Raw genomic sequence first — 27,144 nt, 5'->3', positions numbered from 1 at the left:
CGGCAGCGTTACTTAAAGGAAAGGTGTCAGGCAACCATTTATATAGAAACATAGCAACATAGAAGATAGGAGCAGGAGTAGGCCATTCGGCCCCTCGAGCCTGTTCCGCCATTTATGTGAAATCATGGCTGATCATCCAAATTCAGTATCCTGTCCCTGCTTTCTCCCCATATCCCTTGATCTCTTTAGCTTTAAGAAATATATCTAACTCCTTCTTGAATATATTTAATGAATTGGCCTCAATGGCCTGCTGTGGTAGAGAATTTCACAGGTTCACCATTCTCTGGGTGAAGAAATTCCTCCTCATCTCAGTCCTAAATGGCTTAGCCCTTATCCTTAGACTGTGGCCCCTGGTTCTGGACTCCCCCGCCATCGGGAACATCCTTCCTGCATCAAGTCTGTCTAGTTCTGCTAGAATTTTATAAGTTCAGTGAGATCCTCTCTCATTCTTCTAAACTCTAGCAAATACAAGCCCAATCGACCCAATCTCTCTTCATATGTCATTCCTGCCTTCCCAGGTATCAGTCTGGTGAATCTTCGCTGCACTCCCTCCATGGCAAGAACATCCTTCCACAGATAAGGCGACCAAAACTGCACACAATACTCAAGGTGTGGTCTCACCAAGGCCCTGTACAACTGCAGCAAGACATCCTTGCTCCTGTACTGGAATCCTCTCGCTATGAAGGCCAGCATACCATTTGCCTTCTTAACCGCCTGCTGCACCTGCATGCTTACCTTCAGCGACTGGTGCACAAGGACACCCAGGTCTCGTTGCACTTCCCCTTCTCCCAACCTATTGCCGTTCAGATAATAATCTGCCTTCCTGTTTTTGCCACCAAAATGTATAACCTCACATTTATCCACATTATACTGCATCTGCCATGGATCTGCCCAATCAGCCAACCTGTCCAAATCATACTGGAGTCTCTCTGCATCCTCCTCACAGCACACACGCCCACCCAGCATTGTGACATCTGCAAACTTGGAGATATTACATCTAGTTCCCTCGTCTAGATCATTAATATATATTGTGAATATCTGGGGTCCTAGCACCGATCCCTGTGGTACACCACTGGTCACTTCCTGCCACTCGGAAACCAGCTCTCTATCTAAGTCAGTATCTTACCCCAATCCCATGTCCTTTAACATTGCACGCTAATCTCTTATGCGGGACCTTATCGAAAGCCTTCTGAAAGTCCAAATACACCACATCCACTGGTTTGCCCTTATCTATTCGACAAGTTACATCCTCAAAAAATTCCACTAGATTAGTCAAGCATGATTTACCTTTTGTAAATCCATGTTGACTTTGTCCGATTCTGTCACTGTTTTCCAAGTGCTCTGCTATTACATCTCCCGATGTCAGGCTTACCAGTCTATAATTCCCCGCTTTCCCTCTACCACATTTTTTGAATAGTGGGGTTACATTAGCTACCCTCCAATCCATGGGAACTGTTCCAGATTACATAGAATTGTGGAAGATGACCAGCAATGCATCTATTATTTCTAGGGCCACTTCCTTAAGTAGCCTAGAATGTAGATTATCAGGCCTTGGGGAATTCTCAGCCTTCAATCCCATCAATTTCCCTAACACCATTTTCCTACAAATTCTGATTTCATTCAGTTCCTCCCTCTCATTGGACCCTATGTTCCCCGACATCTCTGGGAGGTTATTTGTGTCCTCCTTTGTGAAGACAGAACCAAAGTATGTATTTAATTGGTCTGCCATTTTTTTGTTCCCCATTATAATTTCCCCTGATTCTGACTGCAAGGGACCTATGCTTGACTTTACCAATTTTTTTCTCTCATATCTATAGAAGCTTTTACTGTCAGTTTTTACGTTCCCTGCAAGCTTACTCTCAAACTCTCTTTTCCCCCTCTTAATTAATCCCTTTGTCCTCCTTTGCTGAGTCCTAAACTGCTCCCAATCCTTAGGTTTGCTGCTTCTTCTGGCCAATTTATATGTCCTCTCCTTGGTTGTTATGCTATCCCTAATTTCCCTTGTTAGCCATGGTATAGTCACCTTTTTTGATTTATTTTTATGACAAACAGGGATGAACAATTTCTGTAGTTCATCCATGCGATCTTTAAATGTTTTCCATTGTCTATCCACCATCAACTCCTTAAGTAACGTTCCCCAATCCATCCTAGCCAACTCGGGCCTCATACCATCGTAGTTTCCTTTATTGAAATTCAGGACCCTAGTCTCTGAGTCAAATACTTCACTCTCCATCTTAATGAAGAACTCTATCATATTATGATCGCTCTGCCCCAAGGGGCCTCGCACAAGATTACTAATTAAGCCTTTCTCATTACATAATACCCAGGCCTGATCGCTAGTTGGTTCCTCGACATATTGGCCCAGGAAACCATCCCGTATACACTCTAGGAATTCCTCCTCCACAGTATTGTTACTAATTTGGTTAGCCCAATATATATGTAAATTAAAGTCACCCATGATAACTGCTGTATCCTTATTGTACGCATCTCTAATTTCCCATTTAATGCCTTCCCCAACCTCAGCATTACAGCTTTGGGGTCTATATACAACTCCCACTAATGTTTTCTGCCCCTTGGTATTTCTCAGCTCTACCCATACAGATTCCACATCATCAGAGCTAATATCCTTCCTTACTATTGTGTTAATCTCCTCTTTAACCTGCAATGCTAACCCACCTCCTTTCCCTTTTTGCTTGTCTTTCCTGAATATTAAATACCCTTGGATGTTGAATTCCCAGCCTTGGTCACCCTGGAGCCATGTCTCCATAATCTCAATTATATCATATCTGTTTACATCTATTTGCACAGCTAATTCATCCACATTATTATGAATGCTCCTCGCATTAAGTCACAAAGCCTTCAGGCTTGTTTTTTTAACACTCTTAGACCTTTTAGAATTATTACTTACTGCGGCCATGTTTGATTTGCACCCTTGATGTCTCTGACTGCCACTTTTGCTTTTCTCCTTCCTGTCTTTTGCTTCTCTCCTTGCTTCCCTTTCCTCTGTCTCCCTGCACAGGTTCCCACCCACATGCCATTTTAGTTTAAACCCTCCCCAACAGCACTAGCAAACATTCCCCCTAGGACATCGGTCCTGGTCCTGCCCAGGTGCAAACCATCCAGTTTGTACTGGTCCCACCTCCCCCAGAACCGGTTCCAATGTCCCAGTAATTTGAATCCCTCCCTCTTGCACCATTCCTCTAGCCACGTATTCATCTGAAATATCCTTCTATTTCTACTTTGTCTAGCACATGGCACTGGTAGCAATCCTGAGATTACTACTTTTGAGGTCCTATTTTTTAATTTACGTCCTAACTCCCTATATTCAGCTTTTAGGATCTCATCCCGTTTTTTTACCTACATTGTTGGTACCTATATGCACCACGACAACTGGCTGTTCACCCTCCCCCTCCAGAATGCCCTGCAGCCACTCCAAGACATCCTTGACCCTTGTACCAGGGAGGCAACATACCATCCTGGAGTATTGTTTGTGGCAGCAGAAACGCCGATCTATTCCGCTTACAATAGAATCCCCTATCACTATAGCTCTCCCATTCTTTTTCCTCCTGTCCTGTGCAGCAGAACCACCCATGGTGCCAGGAATTTGGCTGCTGCTGCCTTCCCCCGATAAGCCATCTCCCTCAACAATATCCAAAATGGTATATCTGTTTGAGAGGGGGATGGCCACAGGGGACCCCTGCACTACCTGCCTGTGCCTACTACTTTACCTGGTGGAAACCCATTCCCTTCCTGCCTGTGCAGCCAACTGATTAAACATGATATCCACAATGTCCTCAGCATCACGAATGCTCCATTCACTGCTCCAGCGCCGCAATGCGGTCTGCCAGTCGATGCAGCTGGATACACTTCCCGCACACATGCTCGTCAGGTACACAGGAAGTATCCCTGATTTCCCACATAGTGCAGGAGGAGCATGCCATGTGGCCGAGCTGTGCTGCCTTGACTTACCCTTTAATTAATTTAAATTAAATTAAATCAAATCAATGCCACTAATTACACTATAATTAAATGATATACTCAAGTGCGCTTGTTTACTAGCACTCCCCGCTACACAACAGAGACCTTAGAAATTGTAACAACAAAAATTAAGACCTTCTAAACTTTATAAACTATTACACTTAACTGTCAAACTATAGAGTTGTATAAATGCTCAACTGGCCGTACTCAACCAATCAGCTGCTTCCTCTTGCCCGCGTCAGTTTTTGAATTGTGGCGTGGCTCTGGAATGCCGCCGTTGGTCTGCGAGATTGACCGGCCTTTGAAAAATAGCCCGCTAAAGTAAGTTTAAATACACATTGTACTCTCCTGCTTCGCCCAACACCGGCCTCTTCCTACAGGGTGAAAAGTTAGGAAAAACAAAGGTGAAGCAAGGGAGCTCCTCCTTCCACTCCTCACCTAACTCCGACTTACCCAACTCGCATCACTCTGTTGAAACCGTACTTATTTTGGCCGACTGCCAGCACCTGCCCACCTTTCACATTTCTATGCGGGGTACCAGTCACAATCGCTTAGCCCAGCACTCCGCTTGAGTGCCGGGCTGTTTCCACAGCACCCCGATCCCCGGTGGTCCGGCAGGGCCCCAGTCCGCACAGCGCTAGGCCCCTCCCCTTTAATCCGGGGAGGATGCCTCCAATGATGCCGTGCTATGTGCCACCACGCGTGGATCATAGCTTTGTCAAGAACTTGTTCAAATGAAGTTATGGTGATCAAACGTAAAATAGTTTTTTATAATTGTGGTCAGTAATTATTCTGGTTTTATCTGTACCTCAGCAACCAGAAAATTCTAACACTTTGTTCTCTGTCTCTCTATTCCAGATTTATATGGGAAGAGTTACATACTTTATCGATCAGGCACAGATCAGAGTGGACTCTCCCTGATTTGCTATGGTTGTTATGATAATTATATTCATTCTTACACTCATGCTGCATGGACCTGGAGGTCACATCATCTTCAAAATCAAGAGCAAGAAGTAGCATCTGCTTCGAAATCTCAGCTCATCAATGTAAACAGGTCCTACTTTGGGAGTCGACTGGTGCCCACAGAGACAAATTTTAATGGCAAGAAGTTCAGTGTGAGGATTGTCCCTGTGCTGTTTGAAGATGCAGGAGTTTACACATGTTCTCTGAGATCGTATAAAATGGTGACCATTAAACTAATCACAGTTAAAGGTAGGAGGCAGAATGTTGTTGTTGTTTTCAGTGATCAAGTTATTGTTTAAAATCTAAATGATTTTCTTGTTTACACAGTCACAGCTGAACCATCTGATGCAGTGACTGAGGGAGACACCGTTACCCTGACCTGCTCTGTCTCTGATGTCATTGAATCAATGAGACTTGTTTGGATCAGTAGTGATGGCAAAACTGTTGGAGAAAAAACATGGAATGGATGGAATTGGGAAGAGAAATCATTGAGACTGATTATTCAGAAAGCTGACAGAGACAGAGGGACCTGGATATGTGCTTTGTTTTATCAAAACAGGCCCCAGGTTTTAGTCCCGTACTATCTGGAGCCCAGTGGTAAGTGACTCAGGGTTTGCTCTTTATTATATTTATAATCTCGATAGAAAATTCTGGTCACTGATTGTTCTTGTTTCCAGAAGTAGCCCCTCCTTTATATCCTGTGTGTGAAGCTCTACAGTGGGGCAGAGCCTCAGAAAATCTACCCTGAGATAACTCAGCACAGGCTGGGATCGAGCTTGGAACTTTCTTGGTCTCTATGTCTCAACTACACTTTTGGTAAACTCACTGAGTTAGGGCAAGTATTTATATTTGATAACAAAATGGAGCCGTTTCCATTTTTTTGACCCAAAATCAATCAGAATGCTGAGCCAGAATGCCTAAATAAATCACAACAAAAATCCCAGCTGCAAACATTGCAATTGAAACTCCCCACTCTTCAGGCTCAGAGAAACTCTTCTTCTCTGCCTGTCTCAGCTGGTCCTGGAAACATTGATGCCTCATCACTCTCATTCTAACTGAGGGCTCGTGCATTCTGAGCGCAAGAACAGGAAACTCGAGGCTCTGGGTGGCCTCCTGAAACAGGCTTTAGGTGTCTTGAACATTCAATTCTGGGTCCTAACGCCAACTGGAGGACCTCGATTGAAATTGCTGTACAGATGGGCGGAGCTTATGCCATGCCAGCTCCAGCTCACTGTACCAGGTTTTGAATGGATGAACCAGTGGTGCTGAACAGGACCATTGGAGGCGGCTCAAGAAATGGCCAGAAAACTGTTATATCCGAATGGTAAGGTCCAAATAACTACGATATGTGAGACTTCAGGAACTCAAAACTTTACTTTTAATTACACAGAATAAGGAGAGAACAGAGCTCTTACACAGGCATGCACTGGTATTTCTTATTGCACGATGCAAACATGGAGGATCTTATGATGTCATACCCACAAGGCCCCATTACCTAACTACTTGTGTAGCAGGGCTTACCTTAAAACACTGGTAAATGAACCCTTTAATTTGTCTCCATCTAGTGGATAACTTAAGCATTACATCCGAGATTACTATATACCCCCTCTTAAGTTACAACAATTCTTAACAACATTCTTAAAAAGTCCATAAGGAAACTCCTTTAACGATAGTCCATCCTGAATGAATCTAGCAGGTCGTGATCAATCCCTCTGGCAGCTTGTGAGTCCTTGTTGAATGTCTTACAGTCAACTCCCTGCTTGGTTGTGGTAGAGCCACCTGCTGCTGTTGAGCAGTACTCAGAGTATCTGACTCTGCTACGATGGTTTCCTCTTGATTAATGGGTCCAGGTATAACTGTCTCTGTTCGTGGTGGTGGGACCACCAATGCATTTGGATAACTGGGGACCAACTTGTCCTCCAACATCAAAACTCTGTCCTCTGGAGCTGCACGGATAGGTGTACCTGGTAGTGGAAGGCGGCTCAAGGCATCTGCGTTCCCATGGTACTTGCCCGCTTTGTAAACGATGACATACTCATATGCCCTCAACGTCACTGCCCATCTCTGGATTCGGGGTGACACCAACTGTGGTACTGCTTTCATCTCATTAAAAAGAGATAGAAGAGGTTTATGATCTGTGCATATGTTGAATTTCCTGCCATATATATACTTATGAAACTTCTGTAACCCAAACATTACTGCTAATCCCTCTTTATCCAACTGGGAATAGTTTTTTTCCGCTGGGGTCAGAGTTTGAGACATAAACCCGATCGGTCTTTCTGTTCCATCTTCCATACAGTGTGAAAGAACTGTCCCCACCCCGTAAGGTGAAGCGTCATAAGAGAGAATGATGTCTTTCTCTGCATTGTAGTGAACCAGCACATCCGAGGGCAGCATCAGTTTCTTGGATTGTTCAAATGAAACCCTCTGTTCCTCTGTCCACTGCCACTGTGTCTCCTTGCGCAGTAGTTTGTGAAGAGGTGCTAACACTGTTGACAAGTTTGGCAAAAACCTGTTATAATAGTTTAGCAGTCCCAGGTAAGCTTTTAACTCAGTCACATTTGTAGGATCTGGTGCCTCCTGCAGTGCTTTTACCTTCTCCTTGATTGGATGGAGCCCTGTGGCGTCCACTCTGTGTCCCAGGAACACGGCGTCATTCCCCATGAAAGTACACTTACTTCTCTTGAGCCGTAACCCAGCCTTATCCAATCTTGGTAGTACCTCTCTCAGAGTGCTCAGATGCTCCTGGTCGGTTCTTCCCATCACCAGAATATCATCCAGATAGATGGAAACATGTGGAATCCCTTGCAGTACACTCTTGATAGTCCTCTGGAAGATAGCTGGACTAGATGAGACACCAAATGGTAAGCGGTTATAGGTAAACAAACCCTTGTGTGTGTTTATGGTTACATACTTCTTGGATTCCTCATCTAGCGTAATCTGCAAGTATGCATGACTCATATCCAGCTTTGTGAATTTCTTCCCTCCAGCCAGGTTTGCAAAAAGATCCACAGTTTTAGGAATAGGATACTGTTCTAGTTTAGACACCCTATTTACAGTCAATTTATAATCTCCACAGATTCTTACTGAATTGTCCGGTTTTAAAACAGGTACAATTGTAGCTGCCCATTCTGAACATTTCACGGGTTCCAGAATGTTCTCCCGCAAAAGATGATCAAGCTCAGCCTCTACCTTCGGTTTCATGGCATAAGGCACAGGTCGTTGTTTAAAAAATCTTGGCAGTGCCTCCTTGTCGACATAAATCTTAGCTGGGGGGCCATTAAATGTTCCAAGTTCTTCCTTGAACATGTTCTCATGCTCAATCAACACGTCTTGCAAAGACAACTGTTTGCCTCCCTCTAGTTGATTTATTGCTCCCCAATCTAATTTAAGTTCTCGTATCCAGCCCCGACCTAACAAGTTTGGTCCAGAACCCGATACTACAACTACAGGTAGCTGTTCCACGGTGTCCCTCTGTTTCACAGTTACAATAGCTGTACCCAATGTTGCCACTCGTTCACCGGTATAGGTTTTAAGCTTCATAGAGCAAGACTTTAACTCTGGAACTTTTGCACGGTTCCACAATTTTGAGTATTCCTCCCTGTTCATTATGGTAACGCCACATCCAGTATCCACCTCAAAGTTGACCTTAGTTTCATTTACTATCAGTTGCAAAGTGATAGGATCCACTTTAGGAATGTCCTCTACCATACTATGCATTATGAACCCATCATCTTCTTTCTCAGCTTCTCCACTGATGTGATGTGCTCCCTGTTTTTTCACTTCTCTTCCAAGGTTTTGCTTTTCTCCCCCTTTAGGTTTGTAAACCTCCACGGTAGCTTTAGCTCTGCATGCATGTTTTATATGTCCTTTTTTCCCACACTTGTGGCACTTTTCCTCCAGAAACCTGCATTCCCTTGCCAGGTGATCTCCATTGCATCTATAACATGCCTTTAAATGCGTACGTTGTGGTGTATGACTCATATTTAACTTGTGCACCAGCGTCTGACCTGCAGCTTGCTTTGTAGTAGACCAGTGTGAACCTTGTATTTCTTTCACATCACGGTTAGCTGTCTCTATGGCTTGAGCAAGTTCCAACGCTTTTTCATACATAAGCCCAGTCTCGGACAATAATCTCCTCTGCATTATCCTGCAAACCAGCCTATCTCTCAGCATGTCTTTCAAGCTGTTCCCGTAATTGCAATCATGTGCCAGTTTTCTCAACACCACAACATAATCCAATACAGTCTCGCCCAGTTTCCTGTTCCGTGAATTAACTTTGAAATGCTGTACAATCTCACTCGGTCTGGGATTGAAATGTTCCTTTAGCAAGTCCACTAATTCAGTAAATGATCTATCTCCAGGCTTTGCAGGACTGCATAAGTTTCTCAGTAAACTATATGTCAGACTTCCCACGGAAGTTAGCAAAATAGCTCTCCTTTTTCCAACATCAACTCTTTCATTTGCTACAAAGAAATGCATCAGCAACTCACAGTACTCTTCCCAAGTCTGAGTCTGAACATCAAAAGCAGAAATCTCTCCTACTCGAGTAGCCATGATTCAGATGCAGTGTTCTTGTATTTTCCCTTCTTCAAGTTGATATCTGTTAATCCTCGTCGCCAAATGTTATATCTGAATGGTAAGGTCCAAATAACTACGATAAGTGAGACTTCAGGAACTCAAAACTTTACTTTTAATTACACAGAATAAGGAGAGAACAGAGCTCTTACAGCTACAGGCATGCACTGGTATTTCTTATTGCATGATGCAAACATGGAGGATCTTATGATGTCATACCCACAAGGCCCCATTACCTAAATACTTGTGTAGCAGGGCTTACCTTAAAACACTGGTAAATGAACCCTTTAATTTGTCTCCATCTAGTGGATAACTTAAGCATTACATCCGAGATTACTATTAAAAACCTTTTAACAGTTACATTTCTGTGGAGCCAGGCAGAGGTGGAATGCTTCTCTTGGCTCCACAATAATACTGCGGCCTGGGTTCGACCCCCACACAAGCCCACGGGTTTGGCTCCCCAAAGGACCCACCTGTGGGCTGGTTCAGCATCAAAGCTGGCTGGAGTTCATCAGGGCCCCACTGGGACACAACGATTGGCGTCTGCGGATCATCTGTTCCATTCTAATGAGGGCTGATGCCGAATTTCATCTGGCCCCAGGCCGGCAGGGACCGGTGCTCAAAGCAATCACTTCACCAACTTAATGCCCATTTTGGGCCCAAGTTCAATTTCTGAGACTCGGAACCTGCAGATTTAAAAGCAGAGGAATGAAAGGGGACCTTAAAGAGCTTTATAAGATAAGGAGTGGAATAGAAAATATTGGTCTGGAGGAAAATCTCTGGACTGGTATAAGAGGCAGTTGGAGACTGTGATGATGAGACTGTAAGATTACATCGAAGGATGAGCTGGAGGAACCGACTCTCTTCCCTCATCCCTTGTCTTTATTTATCCTTAAATAATAAGGTTGAGTCCACCAGGGTGCTGCCAGAAAATAAAAAATGAAGGTGTAGTGTTAGGAGATTTAAATCAGTCAGGAAATAGTTAAAGGTGGAAAAAGCATCAATGGTACATGGCTGAAATAAAGAACAGAGGGAAAAGAAACAAAAAGAAGCATCAGCTACACTAGGTTAAAAAAACTCACAGGATTGAAGGAAGCAAAAGCCTGTTAGACCGTTAAACTTACTGTGAATGCAGCTTTATCTCCCACGTTGTTTGTGCCGGATTCTCACACAGGTCTTGTGATTCACTGAGCAGTGGGAATTCCTACAGAATATCGGTGATAGGCACCAGACAGCAATTCACCACCTCAACAGCACCTGTCCATGCACTGAGTGTTAATAATAGGCTCAGCAATATTACAAGGCAAGATTTCACAATGAGCAGCACAGTGCATGGATCCTGTGTTGGCTCCCACACTAGAAACCCCGCCAGAGGAACTTGGGGTCGATGTGAACTATCGGGTGCCTGACCGGCGGAGCGGAAGGGCGATGGACGGCCGCCCGATGGTGCTGACGGCAGGCCCGGTCCATGTTGATGGACGGGCCTCATTAGCATCACGCCGGCAGGCCTTGGCCAGAAATCGATGGGCCTACAGCCTGGCTCCGCCCGCCCAGCGCTAGGCCCGGGAGAAGATTGCGGTGGACACAGTGTCTGCAGGAATGGGGGGAAGGGGGGCTGAGCCATTCCCGGCCATTTTCCGGGACATTACCATCCCGATTCCACCAGCCAGGAGGCCCCAAAATTCAACCGCTCACTCTCTGAACAGTGGGGTTATAGGTCATTGAACACAATAGCACATTGAGGCTTGCAAGCCAGATATTAGAGAAGACAATTACATTGAAATGGAGAATAAACTAAAGACAAATTATTAGGGGATAACATGGTAGATCACATTCAATGATCTGTCTAAAAGTTTAAAATTAGGTTTGATAATCTTGAGCGCAATCAATGCCATGGGAGATCACACTTTCGAACATAATTTACTGGAAGTCTGTCTGCTGATAAAATTGTTCATTTGTATCATGTACTTACCTCATCTAGTGTTACAATGTTATAATAATTAAGATTTTGAAATAAAATAGTAAATTAAATGTACAGGAAACTCTCTGGTAACCGGCACCAACGGGACCGGGATGGTGCCGGTTAATTAAAAATTCCGGATGATGGAGAGGGTTATCTACCGAGGCTATTTTTAACAAACAAAGAGTCAGACTCCTGTTATTGAGGTGTTCGGACTTCTGACAGTGCCAAGAAGCCGAGTAGTGGCAGTTTGGAAAACTACCCCTACTGACTAACTCGGCAACTGCGGGAGACTCAGACTTGGACTTGGCAACATTTCCGGTTATTGAGGTGTTTTCGGAGTATGAATTTTGCCGGTTAATAGAGAATTCCGGATATTTAGGTGCTGTTTAAACAAGAGTTTCCTGTACCATAGATAAACATTACAACAACACACAAAACTTTCAAAAACATGCATGGCAGCACTGTTAAGTATTAATAGTTTCAACAAAATTGCACTTTGTCAAAATAGGTGTTTTTTAAGTGAATGCCAGTTACAGATCTGTGGCTGTCTCACACCTTGATGGTTAATGTCTCCCCAGACAGCACAGCCGAGATTGGGAACTCACCACCTGGGGAATCTCAGGTGTGAATCTGTATTCTGCCACTCTGGTCAGGACAACACTTTCACATCCAGTTTGACAGTTTAGATAATGAATGACCCAATTTTGAGTTTATTCACTCCCTTTTCATTCACTCAGAGCTGCTCACTTTAATTCTAAACCATTGCAACCACAAGAATCTGATGAAAATAGTCAAATCCAGACACATAAAATGTGACAGAAAGAACACAACGTGAACTTGGTCTCGAAGGAAATATTTGGTTCTCTGGCTCTGTGTTTAAAGCAGAATGTTTTCATTTTCCACATCTTTTATAGAATGACTGGCAGGAGTATTTAAATATTAAACGAGGTGGAGAGTGAAACTAAAATCTCAACTTTGTCCTTCACAGTGAGACCGAGACCACTTCCGGAGATTTGGATCATCACAGTTTCGGGCTACATTTTGGTTAAACTGGGCGTTGCTGTTGGACTGATTTGCTGCTTGAAGAGGAGGACCAGAGTAAGAATTTCTTTAAGCTTTCCAGTAAATCAGGAATTAGTGCCGAGCTCTCACTTGACACTGAGCAAACTGATGTTCACTGGACAGATATTATGTGGTCACAAACTGTATTTTAAAATGTCATTTAAATTTTGTACATTGTACTGAATTTAAAGGAATCGTCAGTTAAAGAAAGCAATTGTTCCAAATTGGGTGAATTCTTATAGCTTTGAATATTTTTTCTGATTCAAACGGCAATAACTTCCCTGCTCCCACTTTCCATCAGGCTCTGAGGAAGGAATCAGGGCGATCTCGGAGGGCCATACCTGATTATCAATGAATGGACAATGCTCAAACTAGGAGCCCAATCTTTTTATTATTTTAATTTACTATCACAATATTCCTCTTTGAAATGAGTAACTTGAATGTTGCCAGAAACCAATCTTTGAACAGTTGTTTGTTAAAGTGTGACCAGTAAAAATTACAATGAGCTGAACAGTACGACTGTATTTAGTGAAAATTAATGATTATGATAAAATTTATAGCAGATCACAGCTCAGGGAGGTAACAAAAGAGACAGGATCAGTAGCTTTAGTAGGAGAGCATAGTGCTGTCTGTAACAGAGTCCTGAGTTCAAGGGCATAACTTTACTGGTGAGGTCAGTTGACCTTAGGGAGAACCTCTTAGCAATGTGGCCGCACCATGGTGTGAACTTATTTTACATTCATATATTCCTATATTCCAGAAACTTGACCACAAAAATCTAGGCTGACACTCCACTGCAGTACTGAGGGGGTGCTGCATTGTCAGAGGTTCCGTCTTTCGGATGAAAAGTTAAACCTAGGCCCTGTCTGCTCTCTCAGGTGGACATTAAAGATCCCACGGCACAATTTCGAAGAGCAGGGGAGTTATCCCCAGTGTCCTGGCCAATATTTTTCCCTCAATCAACATCACAAAAACTCCCCCTTGTCCTTTCAATGTTCATCTTGTCAATGAGACTGACCTTCTGAACGCTCTAATCTATTTCTACTAAATTGTTGACAACCCAACTTTCCTTCCTGGCTCCCATGTTAGTAGATATTGCTAACGGTTCTCGCTCCTCAGGTACTGTCCCCCTTTACTTCAAATCTGCCGTCATCACCCCTCTCCTCCAGAAAAACTGTCCTTGTAAACTATCACCCCATCCCCAATCTCCCTTTCCTGTACAAAGCTCTTGAATGAATTGTCGCTTCCCAAATCCATGCCCATATTTCCCAGAACCCCTTGCCTGAATCCCTCCAATCAGGCTTCCGCCCCTGCCACAGTACTGAAACTGCTCTTACCAAGGTCACAAATGACATCCTAATTGACTGCGACAAAGGTAATCTAGCCCATCTCTTTCTTCGGTACCTGTTCGCAGTCATTGTCAGGGTTGACCACACAATTTTGCTCCAACGCCTCTCCACCATCATCAAGCTAGATGGGACTATACTTGCCTGGCTTAATTCCTAACTTTCCAGCTGTAACCATAAAATCACCTGCAATTACTTCTCTTCCCGATCCTGCACTGTCACCTCTGGTGTCCCCCAAGGATCTATCCTTGACCCCCTCCTATTTCTCATCCTCATGCTGCCCCTCGGTGACATCATCCGGCAACAGAACGTGAGTTTTCATATGTACGCTGATGATACCCAGCTCTACCTCTCCTCCACCTCTCTTGAACCCTCCACACTCTCTATACCATCAGACTGCTTGTCCGACATCCAGCTCTGGATGAGTAGAAATTTCTTCCAATTTAATATCGGGAAGACAGAAGCCATTGTCTTTGGTTCACGCCACGAACTCCATTCCCTTTCCACTGATTCGACCTCTCTCCCTGGCAACTGTCTAAGGCCGACCAAGTCTGTTCGCAACCTTGGAGACATATTTGATCAAGAATTGAGTTTCCTACTTCATATCCGCTCTATCACTAAACTGCCCATTTCCACCTTCGTAATATCTCCGCACTTACCTCATCTTATCTGCTTCTTAAACCCTAATCCATGCCTTTATCACCTCTAGACTTGACTTTTGGCCGGCATCCCTAGTTCTACCCTCCATAAACTTGAGGTCCTCCAAACCTCTGCCACCTGTGTGCTAACTCGCCTCTGGTCCTGATCACCCATTTCCCCTGTGCATGCTGACCCACGTTGGTTCCTGTTAGATCCGTGTGTTAATGGAGACACGGAATGCAGGAGTTGATTTAACAAGTGTTGTACTGAACAAAGTCTGGAGGTGAACTAACTACACAAGATGCTATACAGGCTTATATACCCGAGTGGTCACTACTGGTACTACAGTATACATAGAGTCATAGAGTCATGGCCTAGAAATTGGGTTTTGGCTTAGCCAGGGCTTTAGCGCCGGAAGTTAGTGCCGGCGCTAAGTCCCCCTGCGCGTGCCAAAAATTCAGTAGCGCCGCGCCCAAACGGCTGCCGGCGCTACTGAAGGGTCTTAGCGCCTGGAAAAGGGCACTAACTGCCGTTTAGCGCCTCAATTCCGGCGCTGCGGCACCCGATGCGGTGCGGCAGGCTGGGGAAGTGCAGGCCTCCTCCTTCCGTTAAGGAGGAGCTGCCTGCACCCGGCCGCGGCCCGCGCAAATCTGTTTAAAAATGAGCCCGGCACCTCGGACAAGTGCCGGGCTTGCATCTGTTCCGGGGGGGGGGGGGGGAGAAGTCCGGGGAGGGAGCTGCGGGCAGGCGGCCGGCGGGAAAGCGGCCGGCCGCCACGGGGCCTTTAATGCGCCGGCGCAAACACATGTTGGACTCTGTTGCCAGAGTCTTAGTTGCGGCTGCCACGGGCGAGGCGGCCGCAACTGAATTTCGGCGCTGGGGCCCGTCGGCATGGCAACCGGGACGCTGCGCACACCGATGACGTCATCGGTGCCGGCGCAGCGCTACCGGTGCAACGCTGCTTTAGGGCCCCAGGGAATTTTTCAACTGGCCATAACTCTGGCGCTAGTCCCTCTAGCGCCTCAAAAGCGGCGCTAAGGCTCGTGAATTTCTAGGCCTAGTTTTACAGCACAGAAAGAGGCCCTTCGGCCCATCGTGTCTGCGCCGCCCATCCATCCCTGTCCAGTCTAATCCCATTTTCCAGCATTTGGTCCATAGCCTTGTATGCAATGGCATTTCAAGTGCTCATCCAAATGCTTCTTGAATGTTGTGAGGGTTCCTGCCTCTACCACCCTTTCAGGCATTGAATTCCACATTCCAACCACCCTCTGGGTGAAGAAGTTCCTCCTCAAATCCCCTCTAAATCTCCTGCCCCTTACCCTGAATCTATGCCCCCTTGTTATTGACCCCCCCACTAAGGGGAAAAGTTCCTCTTTATCTACCCTATCTATGCCCCTCATCATTTTGTATACCTCAATCAGGTCCCCCCTCAGCCTTCTCTGCTCCAAGGAAAACAACCCCAGCCTGTCCAGCCTCTCTTCATAGCTGAGGCGCTCCATCCCAGGTAACATCCTGGTGAATCTTCTCTGCACCCTCTCCAAAGCAATCACATCCTTCCTATAGTGAGGCGACCAGAACTGCACACAGTACTCCAGCTGTGGCCTCACCAGCGTTTTGTACAGCTCCATCATAACCTCCCTGCTCTTATATTCTATGCCTCGGCTAATGAAGGCAAGTATCCCATATGCCTTTTTAACCACCTTATCTACCTGCTCCGCTGCCTTCAGGGATCTATGTACATGTACACCAAGGTCCCTCTGACCCTCTGTACTTCCTAGGGTCCTACCACTCATTGTGTATTCCCTTGCCTTATTTGTCCGTCCAAAATGCATCACCTCGCACTTTTCAGGGTTAAATTCCATTTGCCACTTTTCCGCCCATCTGACCAACCCGTTTATATCGTCCTGTAGCCGGAGGCTTTCCTCCTCGCAATTTACCACCCCACCAATTTTCGTGTCATCTGCGAACTTACTGATCATACCTTTTACATTCTCATCCAAATCATTTATGTAGATCACAAACAACAAGGGACCCAGCACCGATCCCTGAGGTACCTCACTGGACACAGGCTTCCAGTCACAAAAGCAACCTTCGACCATCACCCTCTGCCTCCTGCCACTCAGCCAGTTTAGGATCCAACGCGCCAAGGCACCCTGGATCCCATGGGCTCTTACCTTCTTGACCAGTCTCCTATGCGGGACTTTGTCAAAAGCTTTACTGAAGTCCATGTAAACCACATCCACAGCATTTCCCTCATCCACCCCCTAGTCACCCCCTCGAAAAATTCAATCAGATTTGTCAGACATGATTTACCCTTGACAAAGCCATGCTGACTATCCCCGATTAATCCTTGCCTCTCCAAGTGGAGATTAATTTTGTCCCTCAGAATTTTTTCCAATAATTTCCCCACGACAGATGTTAGACTCACTGGCCTGTAATTCCCTGGTTTATCCCTGCTACCCTTCTTGAATAATGGTACTACATTAGCTGTTCTCCAGTCCTCTGGTACATCCCCTGTGGCCAGAGAGGTTCTGAAAATTTGTGTCAGAGCCCCTGCAATCTCCTCCTTTGCCTCCCACAGCAGCCTGGGATACATCTCGTCCGGGCCTGGGGATTTATCCACTTTTTGGCCTGCTAAAACCGCTAGCACCTCCTCCCTCTCGATGCTAATATGTTCAAGTATGTCACAGTCCCCTTGCCCGATTTCTATGTCTGCATCGTCTTTCTCCATAGTGAACACAGATGCAAAAAATTCATTTAAAACCCCGCCTACATCCTCTGGCTCTACACACAGATTGCCACTTTGGTCCCTAATGGGCCCTACCCTTTCCCTGGTTATCCTCTTGCCCTTAATATACTTATAAAACATCTTAGGATTTTCCTTTATTTTGCTCGCCAGTGTTATTTCATGGCCCCTCCTCGCCCTCCTAATTTCTTTTTTAAGTATGCCCCTGCACTTTTTATACTCCTCTAGGGCTTCTTCCGTCTTTAGTCTTTTGTAACTGCCAAAAGCCCCCCTTTTATTTCTAATGCATTTTTGTATATCCCTTGTCATCCAAGGTTCCCTTTGCTTGTTGGTCCCACCCTTGACCTTTACAGGAACATGTTGGCGTTGTACTCTCTCTATTTCCCTTCTGAAAGTCTCCCACTGTTTTGATGTGGATTTTCCTATAAGCAGCTGCTCCCAGTCCACTTTGGCCAGATCCTGCCTTATCATATTAAAATCGGCCTTCCCCCAATTTAGAACCCTTATTTCCAGGCCGTCTTTGTCTTTTTCCATGACCACCTTAAATCTCACCGAATTATGGTCACTGTCGCCAAAATGCTCTCCTACTGACATTTCCACCACTTGCCCGGCTACATTCCCCAGAATTAGGTCCAGTACCGCCCCCTCTCTTGTAGGACTTTCTACATGTTGGCTCAAAAAGCTCTCCTGGATGAACTTTAAGAATTCTGCACCCTCTAAGCCTTTCACACTCTGACTGTCCCAATTTATATTGGGGAAGTTGAAATCCCCCACGATTATTACCCTATTATTTTCGCACTTTTCTGAGATTTGCCTACATATCTGTTCCTCTATCTCCCCCTGACTGTTTGGGGGCCTATAGTACACTCCCAGCAAAGTGCTTGCCCCCTTTTTGTTTTTAAGTTCTACCCATATGGCCTCATTAGAGGAACCCGCTAATATATCATCCCTCCTTACAGCAGTAATTGACTCCTTAATTAATATTGCAACACCCCCTCCCCTTTTACACCCCCCTCTGTCTTGCCTGAAGATTCTATACCCCGGAATATTGAGCTGCCAGTCCTGACCCTCCCTCAACCATGTCTCCGTGATAGCAACAATATCGTACTCCCATGTGTTCAACAACAACTTCAGTTCATCCACCTTATTTGCAAGACTCCTTGCATTAAAATAAATGCCTTCCAGCCCTGCCATATTCTCTTTTGCCTTCACATATTTGCTCTGCCTTCCCAGCTGACTTGTTTTTCCCTCTGTATTTGGCTGTAAATCACCCCCTACTATAGCTCCACTCTGTACCCCAACCCCCTGCCAAGTTAGTTTAAACCCTCCCCAGCAGTGCTAGCAAACCTCCCCGCTAGGATATTGGTGCCCCTCTGGTTCAGGTGTAAACCGTCCGACTTGTACAAGTCCCACCTTTCCCAGAAACAGACCCAGTGATCCAGGAAACTAATGCCCTCCCCCCTGCACCATCCCTTTAGCCACGCATTCATCTGTTCTATCTTCCTATTCCTATACTTACTAGCACGTGGCACCGGGAGTAATCCAGAGATTACAACCTTTGAGGTCCTGCTCTTTAATCCTTCACCTAGCTCCCTAAATTCTTGCTGCAGGACCTCATCCCTGTTTTTACCTATGTCGTTGGTACCAATGTGGACCACGACCACTGGCTGTTCACCCTCCCCCTCCAGAATGCCCTGCAGCCGCTCAGTGACATCCTTGACCCTGGCACCAGGGAGGCAACAAACCATCCTGGATTCACGTCTACGGCCACAGAAACGCCTATCTGTTCCCCTTACTATAGAATCCCCTACCACTATTGCTCTCCCACTCTTTTTCCCCCCTTCCTGGGCAGCAGGAGCACCCCCAGTGCCAGGAAGTTGGCTGCTGCTGCCTTCCCCTGGTGAGTCATCCCCCTCAACAGTATCCAAAGCGGCATACTTGTTTGAGAGGGGAATGGTCACAGGGGTCTCCTGCACTACCTGCCTGCTTCTATTGCTCCGCCTGGTGGTCACCCATTTCCTGTCTTCCTGTGCAGCCCTTCCCTGCGGTGTGACCAACTCACTAAACGTGCTATCCACGAACCTCTCAGCATCGTGAATGCTCAACAACCCATCCACCCGCAGCTCCAGCGCCTCAATGCAGTCTGCTAGTAGCTGCAGATGGATGCATCTCTGGCACACGTGGTCATCAGGGGCACCGGGGTCCCTGAATTCCCACATAGAGCAAGAGGAGCATATCACGGGGCTGGGCTCACCTGGCATGACCTTCCCTTTACTTAATTTAAATTAATTTACTATCACCAATTAAAGATATCTCTAAGGCGCTTGTATAGTCTACCAACAGTCCCTGCTACACCAGAAAGACCCTGGTAACTATAAACTACAGAGTTAAAGTTTAAAAAAGAGAAATACTCACCAACCAATCACTTACCTGCTCCCTGGTGATGTCACACTCTGATTACTTTTTACCTCTCTCCCCGCTGCTGAGTTGGTGTGCCTCGCCTCTCTCTGGTTTTTATACCGGGCTCCGACTCACTGCTCCCGCTGGTCCCGACTGGTCTCGGGCCTCGCCTCTCTCTGGTTTTCATACCGGGCTCCGACTCACTGCTCCCGCTGCTCCCGACTGGTCTCGGGCCTCGCCTCTCTCTGGTTTTTATACCGGGCTCCGACTCACTGCTCCCGCTGGTCCCGACTGGTCTCGGGCCTCGCCTCTCTCCGGTTTTTATACCGGGCTCCGACTCACTGCTCCCGCTGGTCCCGACTGGTCTCGGGCCTCGCCTCTCTCTGGTTTTTATACCGGGCTCCGACTCACTGCTCCCGCTGGTCCCGACTGGTCTCGGGCCTCGCCTCTCTCTGGTTTTTATACCGGGCTCCGACTCACTGCTCCCGCTGGTCCCGACTGGTCTCGGGCCTCGCCTCTCTCCGGTTTTTATACCGGGCTCCGACTCACTGCTCCCGCTGGTCCCGACTGATCTCGGGCCTCGCCTCTCTCCGGTTTTTATACCGGGCTCCGACTCACTGCTCCCGCTGGTCCCGACTGGTCTCGGGCCTCGCCTCTCTCCGGTTTTTATACCGGGCTCCGACTCACTGCTCCCGCTGGTCCCGACTGGTCTCGGGCCTCGCCTCTCTCCGGTTTTTATACCGGGCTCTGACTCACTGCTCCTGCTGGTCCCGACTGGTCTCGGGCCTCGCCTCTCTCCGGTTTTTATACCGGGCTCCGACTCACTGCTCCCGCTGGTCCCGACTGGTCTCGGGCCTCGCCTCTCTCTGGTTTTTATACCGGGCTCCGACTCACTGCTCCCGCTGGTCCTGACTGGTCTCGGGCCTCGCCTCTCTCTGGCTTTTATACCGGGCTCCGACTCACTGCTCCCGCTGGTCCCGACTGGTCTCGGGCCTCGCCTCTCTCCGGTTTTTATACCGGGCTCCGACTCACTGCTCCCGCTGGTCCCGACTGGTCTCGGGCCTCGCCTCTCTGGTTTTTATACCGGGCTCCGACTCACTGCTCCCGCTGGTCCCGACTGGTCTCGGGCCTCGCCTCTCTCTGGTTTTTATACCGGGCTCCGACTCACTGCTCCCGCTGGTCCCGACTGGTCTCGGGCCTCGCCTCTCTCTGGTTTTTATACCGGGCTCCGACTCACTGCTCCCGCTGGTCCCGACTGGACTTCAAAAACATAGTTCCTCTTAAAGGTGCATACACTACAATTCCTCCCCTTTTAGATAAATAGTACATAACATTTTAAGTAATCATTAAATAACATTTTTACAAGAACAATAATATACACATTTGCTGAAGTTAATCAATTTCAAATTCAGTCTCTCGGGAGGCTTCCTGACTCGGTCCGGATAATGTCTCAGTGGTGTAGTAGGTTCTTTTGGCAAGGTCGATTCGGCTTCAATGCCAGTGTCGGGTTCATCTGGTTCCAGTATCACCGGATCGGAGGTAGATACCATGGGTATCTCTGCTTCATCACTAGGCATATAAAGTTGTGGTGTAGGTTGTCCTTTTTTGGATGACTCTATGATCTGGTCAGCATGGCGCCTTATTATGCTTTCTCCAATGTCTACGGTATACATCAGCGGTCCTAGTCGTGTGCAAATAGTTCCAGGCTGCCATTTCTCGGTACGGTAGTCCTGGGCCAAAACTGGTTGACCTATCTGGAAGGTTCTAGTTGGCCTTTCATTCATGCTTTGAAATTGCCAGTTCTCTACGTCCCTTCTGATGTTTGGCTTGACCAAATCCAGCTGGCATCTTAGGCTTCTATTGAAAAACATCATGGCGGAGGTTTGGTTTGTAACCACATGTGTTGCATTCCTGTACGCAAAAAAGAAGTTATCTACCTTATGTTGTAGATTTATGTCTTCATTACCCATGGCCTTTATGGCCTTCTTGAAGGTCTGGACAAACCTTTCAGCCAATCCATTGGTGGCGGGATGGTATGGGGCGGACGTGTAGTGCTTAACCCCATTGTTTTTTAACAACTTCCTGAATTCTTCGGATACAAATTGCAGTCCATTATCAGAACAGATCTGTTCAGGCAGCCCATTCCTGGCGAATATGGTCCTTAATACTGTGATGGTTTTTTCCGTGGTGGTGGAGGACATCTTTATTACCTCCGGCCACTTGTGTGCATCCACCGCGATTAAGAACATTGAGTCCATAAATGGACCAGCAAAGTCGATATGTACCCTTTGCCATGGAGATGAGGGCCACTCCCATGGATGTAGAGGGGCTTGTGGTGGGGCGTTTTGGACCTTCTGGCATCCTAGACAGCTCTTGGTCATTTCTTCAATGTCTCCATCGATACCTGGCCACCACACAAACGCTCTGGCTAAGTTCTTCATTTTCACTCCACCCAGATGCCCCTCGTGAAGCTCCTTTAGCACTCGATCCTTGAGTTTGGGTGGAATCACCACTCTGGATCCACACATCAAGGTTCCTCGGCACACTGACAGCTGTTCTCTTCTTTGCGAGAATGCTGGCAACAGTGGTTCACCATGTGCTGGCCATCCCTTCACCGTTAAATCGTAGACTCGTGAGAGAGTCGGGTCATTTCGCGTTTCCTTTTCAATGGTAGAATTTGTCACCGGTAGACATTCCACTATGGTCGAGTGGAACATCTCCACTGGGTCCACTGTAGGCGCCTCTTCCATCATTGGCAACGGTAGGCACGATAACCCATCAGCATTCCCATGCTGTTTTGTTCCTTTGTATTCTATGTCATATTGGTGTGCCCCTAGGAAAAGGGACCACCTCTGTAGCCTTTGTGCTGTCATAATGGGAACGCCCTTTTTAGGGTTGAATATGGAGACGAGGGGTTGATGGTCAGTCAAAAAGGTAAATTTTTGTCCGTGTAGGTAATGGTTGAATTTCTTCACCCCCCACACCAGGCTGAGTGCCTCCCTGTCGATCTGGGCATAGTTACGCTCAGCTGAGTTCAATAAGCATGACGCAAAAGCTATCGGCCGCTCCGAGCCATCAGGGAATCTATGCGATAATACCGCTCCCACGCCGTAAGGGGATGCATCGCACGCCAGTCTGATTGGCAGTGATGGGTTGTAATGAGCCAACACTTCCCTGGACGTGATCAAGCCTTTGCATTTATGGAAGGCACGTTTACAGTCTTCGCTCCATTTCCAAACTACTCCCGTTTGTAGCAGTGCGTTAAGAGGGTGCAGAACCGTCGACAAGTTTGGTAAAAATTTATGATAGTAATTTACTAATCCCAGGAACGACCTTAATTGTGAGACATTTTCAGGCGCTGGGGCCTTTACGAACGCTTCAATTTTTTCAGGTGACTTATGCAACCCTTCTTCGTTAATGACATGGCCACAATATGATATTTGTTTCTGGAAAAATTCGCACTTGGGGCGATTTGCTCGTAGGCCCCGTTCTCTCAGCCTCGTGAGCACCTGCTCCAAGTTGGCAAGGTGCTCGTTGTTGTTTTCTCCTGTTACAAGGATGTCGTCTAGGTAGCATTGAGTCCCCGGAATCCCTTGCAGGACTTGCTCCATAGCTCTTTGCCAGATAGTCGGAGCTGATGCCACTCCGAAAACCAGTCGATTGTACTGGTACAGGCCTTTGTGTGTGTTTATTGTGAGATACTTTTTAGAGGCCTCCTCAACCTCCATCTGTAGATATGCCTGTGCTAAGTCAATTTTGGTGAAACGTTTCCCTCCGGATAGTGAGGCGAAAATATCTTCTATCCTCGGAAGAGGATACTGTACCATGTGACGAACCGGGTTTACAGTCACCTTGAAGTCCCCACAGATGCGAACTTTTCTCTGTTCTTCAGATTTATCATTATTCAACGTTTTCTTCATGACCGGGACGATGGGTGTTGCCCACTCACTCCAATCTACCTTGGATAACACGCCTGCTTTTTCCAAATTCTCCAGCTCTGCCTCGACGGCTGGACGACTTGCATATAGCACCGGCCTTGCCTTAAAAAACTTGGGAATTGCCGCATCTTCCACTTTTATTGAGGCGGTGGCGCCTTTCAGGGTTCCTAGTTCCTGTTGAAACACTTCTTTGGCGTTAGCCAAGATTTCTTTTAATCGTCCAGGTATGACGTCATCATCGTTTTTTTTCTTACTGGTCACCATCAGTGCCTGAATGGAGAGCCAGTCTAAACGTATCTTTCTGGTCCCAACAACGGTGGACCACCATCTTGCAGAACGTATATATACAACTTCTGTATTTCCTTGCCGTTGTATACAACAGGCACCCTTATTTTCCCTCTGGGGTATACTTTCTGCCCCGTATATGTCTTCAAGACAATGGATGTGTCTTTCAAAGGTATATGCGGAAATAGCCGCTCGTAATCCCGTCGACTCATGACGGTCAGAGCTGATCCTGTATCTAGCTCCATTTTAACTGGGGACCCCGCTATCATGAGGGTAACCCAAATGGTCTGGTAATCTTCTTTGGCAATTACATTATGTAATTTGAGACAGCTTAGTCTCTTGTTTCTGGAGTCGCTATTGCTCTTCTGGTCTTCGGAGCCACTGTCCGTCATCATTTGTACCTTTCTGTACTTTTCCTTATTGACCTTTTTACTGTCAGCGGATTTCCTTCCAGATCTGCATACATGTGCAATGTGACCCATTTTGCCTGCATGCTTTGTCCTTGAACCAGCAGTCCTTCTGGTCATGGGTGGATCTGCCGCAGCGATAACATCTCTCGAAACACCGTGTCATTTCATGGGTGCCGAAGTCCTGTGGCTTTTGCTGTATCTCTGCAGCTCCTCTTGCTGCTGCTTCGTATGACACAGCCACACTGAAAGCCTTGTCCAGTGTCAAATCTTTCTCAGAAGGTAGTCTTTTCTGTGTTCCTTCGCTTAGGATACCGCAGACGAATTTGTCTCGTAGAGAATCTGCCAGTCCTGCCCCGAATTGGCAGTGCTTTGACAGCTTTCGTAATTCGGTGAGGTAATCAGCGTTACTTTCATTCTTGTGCTGATTCGTCCTGAAGAATTTGAATCGTTCCGCTATCAGCAGCGGTGTTGGGTTTAAGTGCTCCTGTAAGGTATCAAAAATCTCCTTAAAATTCTTGTCCATCAGTTTGGCTGGAGTGATCAAGTTTTGTAACAGCCCGTATGTCCTTGCGCCCATCAGATTTAGAAGTGCCGATGCCTTTTTATCATCCGCTACTTCATTCGCCTTGCAATATACCTCCACTCTTTCCACATATGTGGTCCAATCTTCTATATCACTATCGAAAGCAGTAATATTGCCAGTCTTCGGCATCTTGAAAATCTAAAATGGCGCTTCCCGCGCTTTTCCTCCATCCCCGATGGATAAAAATAGCGCCTCCCGCGCTTTTCTTTCTTCCCCGCCAAGTTAAGATGGTGCCTCCCGCGCTTTCCCGCCACTGCCACTGCTGCCAACGCTGTTCTCCGCGGTTCCCGTTGCGACCTGCAGCTTTTCGAGGTATTTCTATTTTTTTTTTATATATCGCTTCAATAGTTTCTCTGTTACTTGGAGAACTGTTCCCGTCATGGAGCGGACCCTCTGGGACTTTCCCCTCCCTCTGCTCGGTCCGAACGCTGACCTGCTTTGCAGCACCGGCCGCGCCCTGAGTGCTCCACCCTCTCTCTCTCTTTGCTTCTGCTTCCCGACTCGCTGCCCGGCCCCGTTGCAGAGCCACCCGATCGAGCTCTAGCCCGCCGCAGCCCAGGAAGGATCAGTGCATTACCTGCCACCAGCCCGTTTAGCTGGTGAAACCACAGTTTTTTTCTTGCTTCTGGCTTTGACCTTTGTCTGAAGAATCGATCCCCTTGAGGTGCTGCAGAATTGCAGGTAAGTTCGTTTCTAACTCGTCGCCACTGTTAGATCTGTGTGTTAATGGAGACACGGAATGCAGGAGTTGATTTAACAAGTGTTTACTGAACAAAGCCTGGAGGTGAATTAACTACACAAGACGCTACACAGGCTTATATACCCGAGTGGTCACGACTGGTACTACAGTATACAGGGGCTTCAAAAACATAGTTCCTCTTAAAGGTGCATACACTACAGTTCCCAGTTAAGCAAGGCCTAGAATTTAATATTCTTATCCTGCTTTCAAATCCTTCCATGGCCTCACCCCTCCTTATTTCTGTAATCTCCTCCAGCCCTATAATCCCCCTAGACCTCTGCGCTCTACCTCATCTGGACTTCTGAACATCCTCAATTATAAATGCTCCACTATTGGCGGCCGTGCCTCCAGCTGCCTAGGTCCTAAGCTCTGGAATTCCCGACCTAAATCTCTCCACCTCTCTACATCTCTTTCCTCCTTTAAGACTCTCCTTAAAACCTATCTCTTCGGCGAAGCTTTTGGTCATTTGCCCTAACTTCTCCTATGTGGCTCGGTGTCAAATATTGTTTTTATTTTGAAAACACTCCTGTGAAGCGCCTTGGGACATTTTATTACGTTAAAGATGCTATATAAATAAAAGTCATTGTTGTTGTTTATTATTGAAGGATAAGCTCTTTACTTAAAGCACATTTCTTGCCCCTTGTCAGATATTGAACGGCGGGAATCCACACGAAGCGACAGGAAATGAAACAGATGATTCACGAGGAGCCGTCACAATACAGACCCTGAACTCCGATACTGATCTGAGATCATAGAAAGACTGATACAGCACAGAAGGAGGCCATTCAGCTCATCGTGCCTGTGTCTGTCGAGAACTGTTGTCTCTGGAAACTAGTTCAATCCAACTTGGGGAAACTTTAGAAATAGATTTGTGATTTTATTCTGGATTTATTTTGTGGCAATTTTTTTATGTAGCTGGTTTGGTTTATATTCCAAAGTATACATTTCAATAGTTCTGTATTAAAGGCTGATATTTAGAGATATTTAGTAGATGAGAATCATATGCGTATAAATTCAAGTGTAGTCATTGACCAAATAATATTACCCATAATTACTCCTGGGTAACTAAAAAGCTAAGACTTGTTCAAATTGCAGCTGCAAAGACAGTCAAAAGCAGTTTTAACTAAGTTTTGATAACAAACAGCCACAGGCTGTGAGTGAAGGTTAAATTGCTAAATAATATATTATGATGCTAAGTTGGAATTAGAATTCGCTTAACAAAACAAATTGCAAAAATATTTAAAATATAATTAATATAAGGACATAAAATAGAGAGATCATGGAGATAAGGTATTTATCTGCTAGATTAAAATGAGATAGTCTGAATTTTTCTTTTGTTCATTTATGGGATCTGGGCATCACTGGCAAGGCCAGCATTTATTGCCCATCCCTAGTTGCCCTTGAGAAGGTGGTGGTGAGCCACCTTCTTGAACCACTGTAGTCCATGTGGTGATGGTACTCCCACAGTGCTGTTAGGTAGGGAGTTCCAGGATTTTGACCCAGCAACGATGAAG

General features: G+C 46.3%; 1 protein-coding gene across 2 annotated transcripts in view; it reads left to right on the top strand.

Moving 5' to 3' along the window:
• LOC147114251 (uncharacterized) overlaps positions 1-26,517 on the top strand; it is a 39,120-nt gene extending 12,603 nt beyond the window's left edge. Inside the window, exons 3-6 of one of the 2 annotated variants that reach the window (XM_085995945.1) lie at positions 4,837-5,190; positions 5,269-5,538; positions 12,471-12,580; positions 26,278-26,517. In XM_085995945.1, the coding sequence (XP_085852071.1) occupies positions 4,837-5,190; positions 5,269-5,538; positions 12,471-12,580; positions 26,278-26,385 (842 nt within the window). In that variant the 3' untranslated portion in view covers positions 26,386-26,517. Of the gene's footprint in view, positions 1-4,836; positions 5,191-5,268; positions 5,547-12,470; positions 12,581-26,277 lie in introns of those variants that run through there. The other variant, XM_085995946.1, reaches the window with a different exon arrangement.
• Positions 26,518-27,144: the final 627 nt, after the last annotated feature.

This window comes from Somniosus microcephalus, chromosome 8 (assembly GCF_052327205.1).
Source record: "Somniosus microcephalus isolate GS21.2 chromosome 8, FLI_Smic_1.0, whole genome shotgun sequence".
Taxonomy (NCBI): Eukaryota; Metazoa; Chordata; class Chondrichthyes; order Squaliformes; family Somniosidae; genus Somniosus; species Somniosus microcephalus.
The sequence above is the reverse complement of the archived record's forward strand: the minus strand, read 5'-3'. Positions and strand labels throughout refer to the sequence as shown.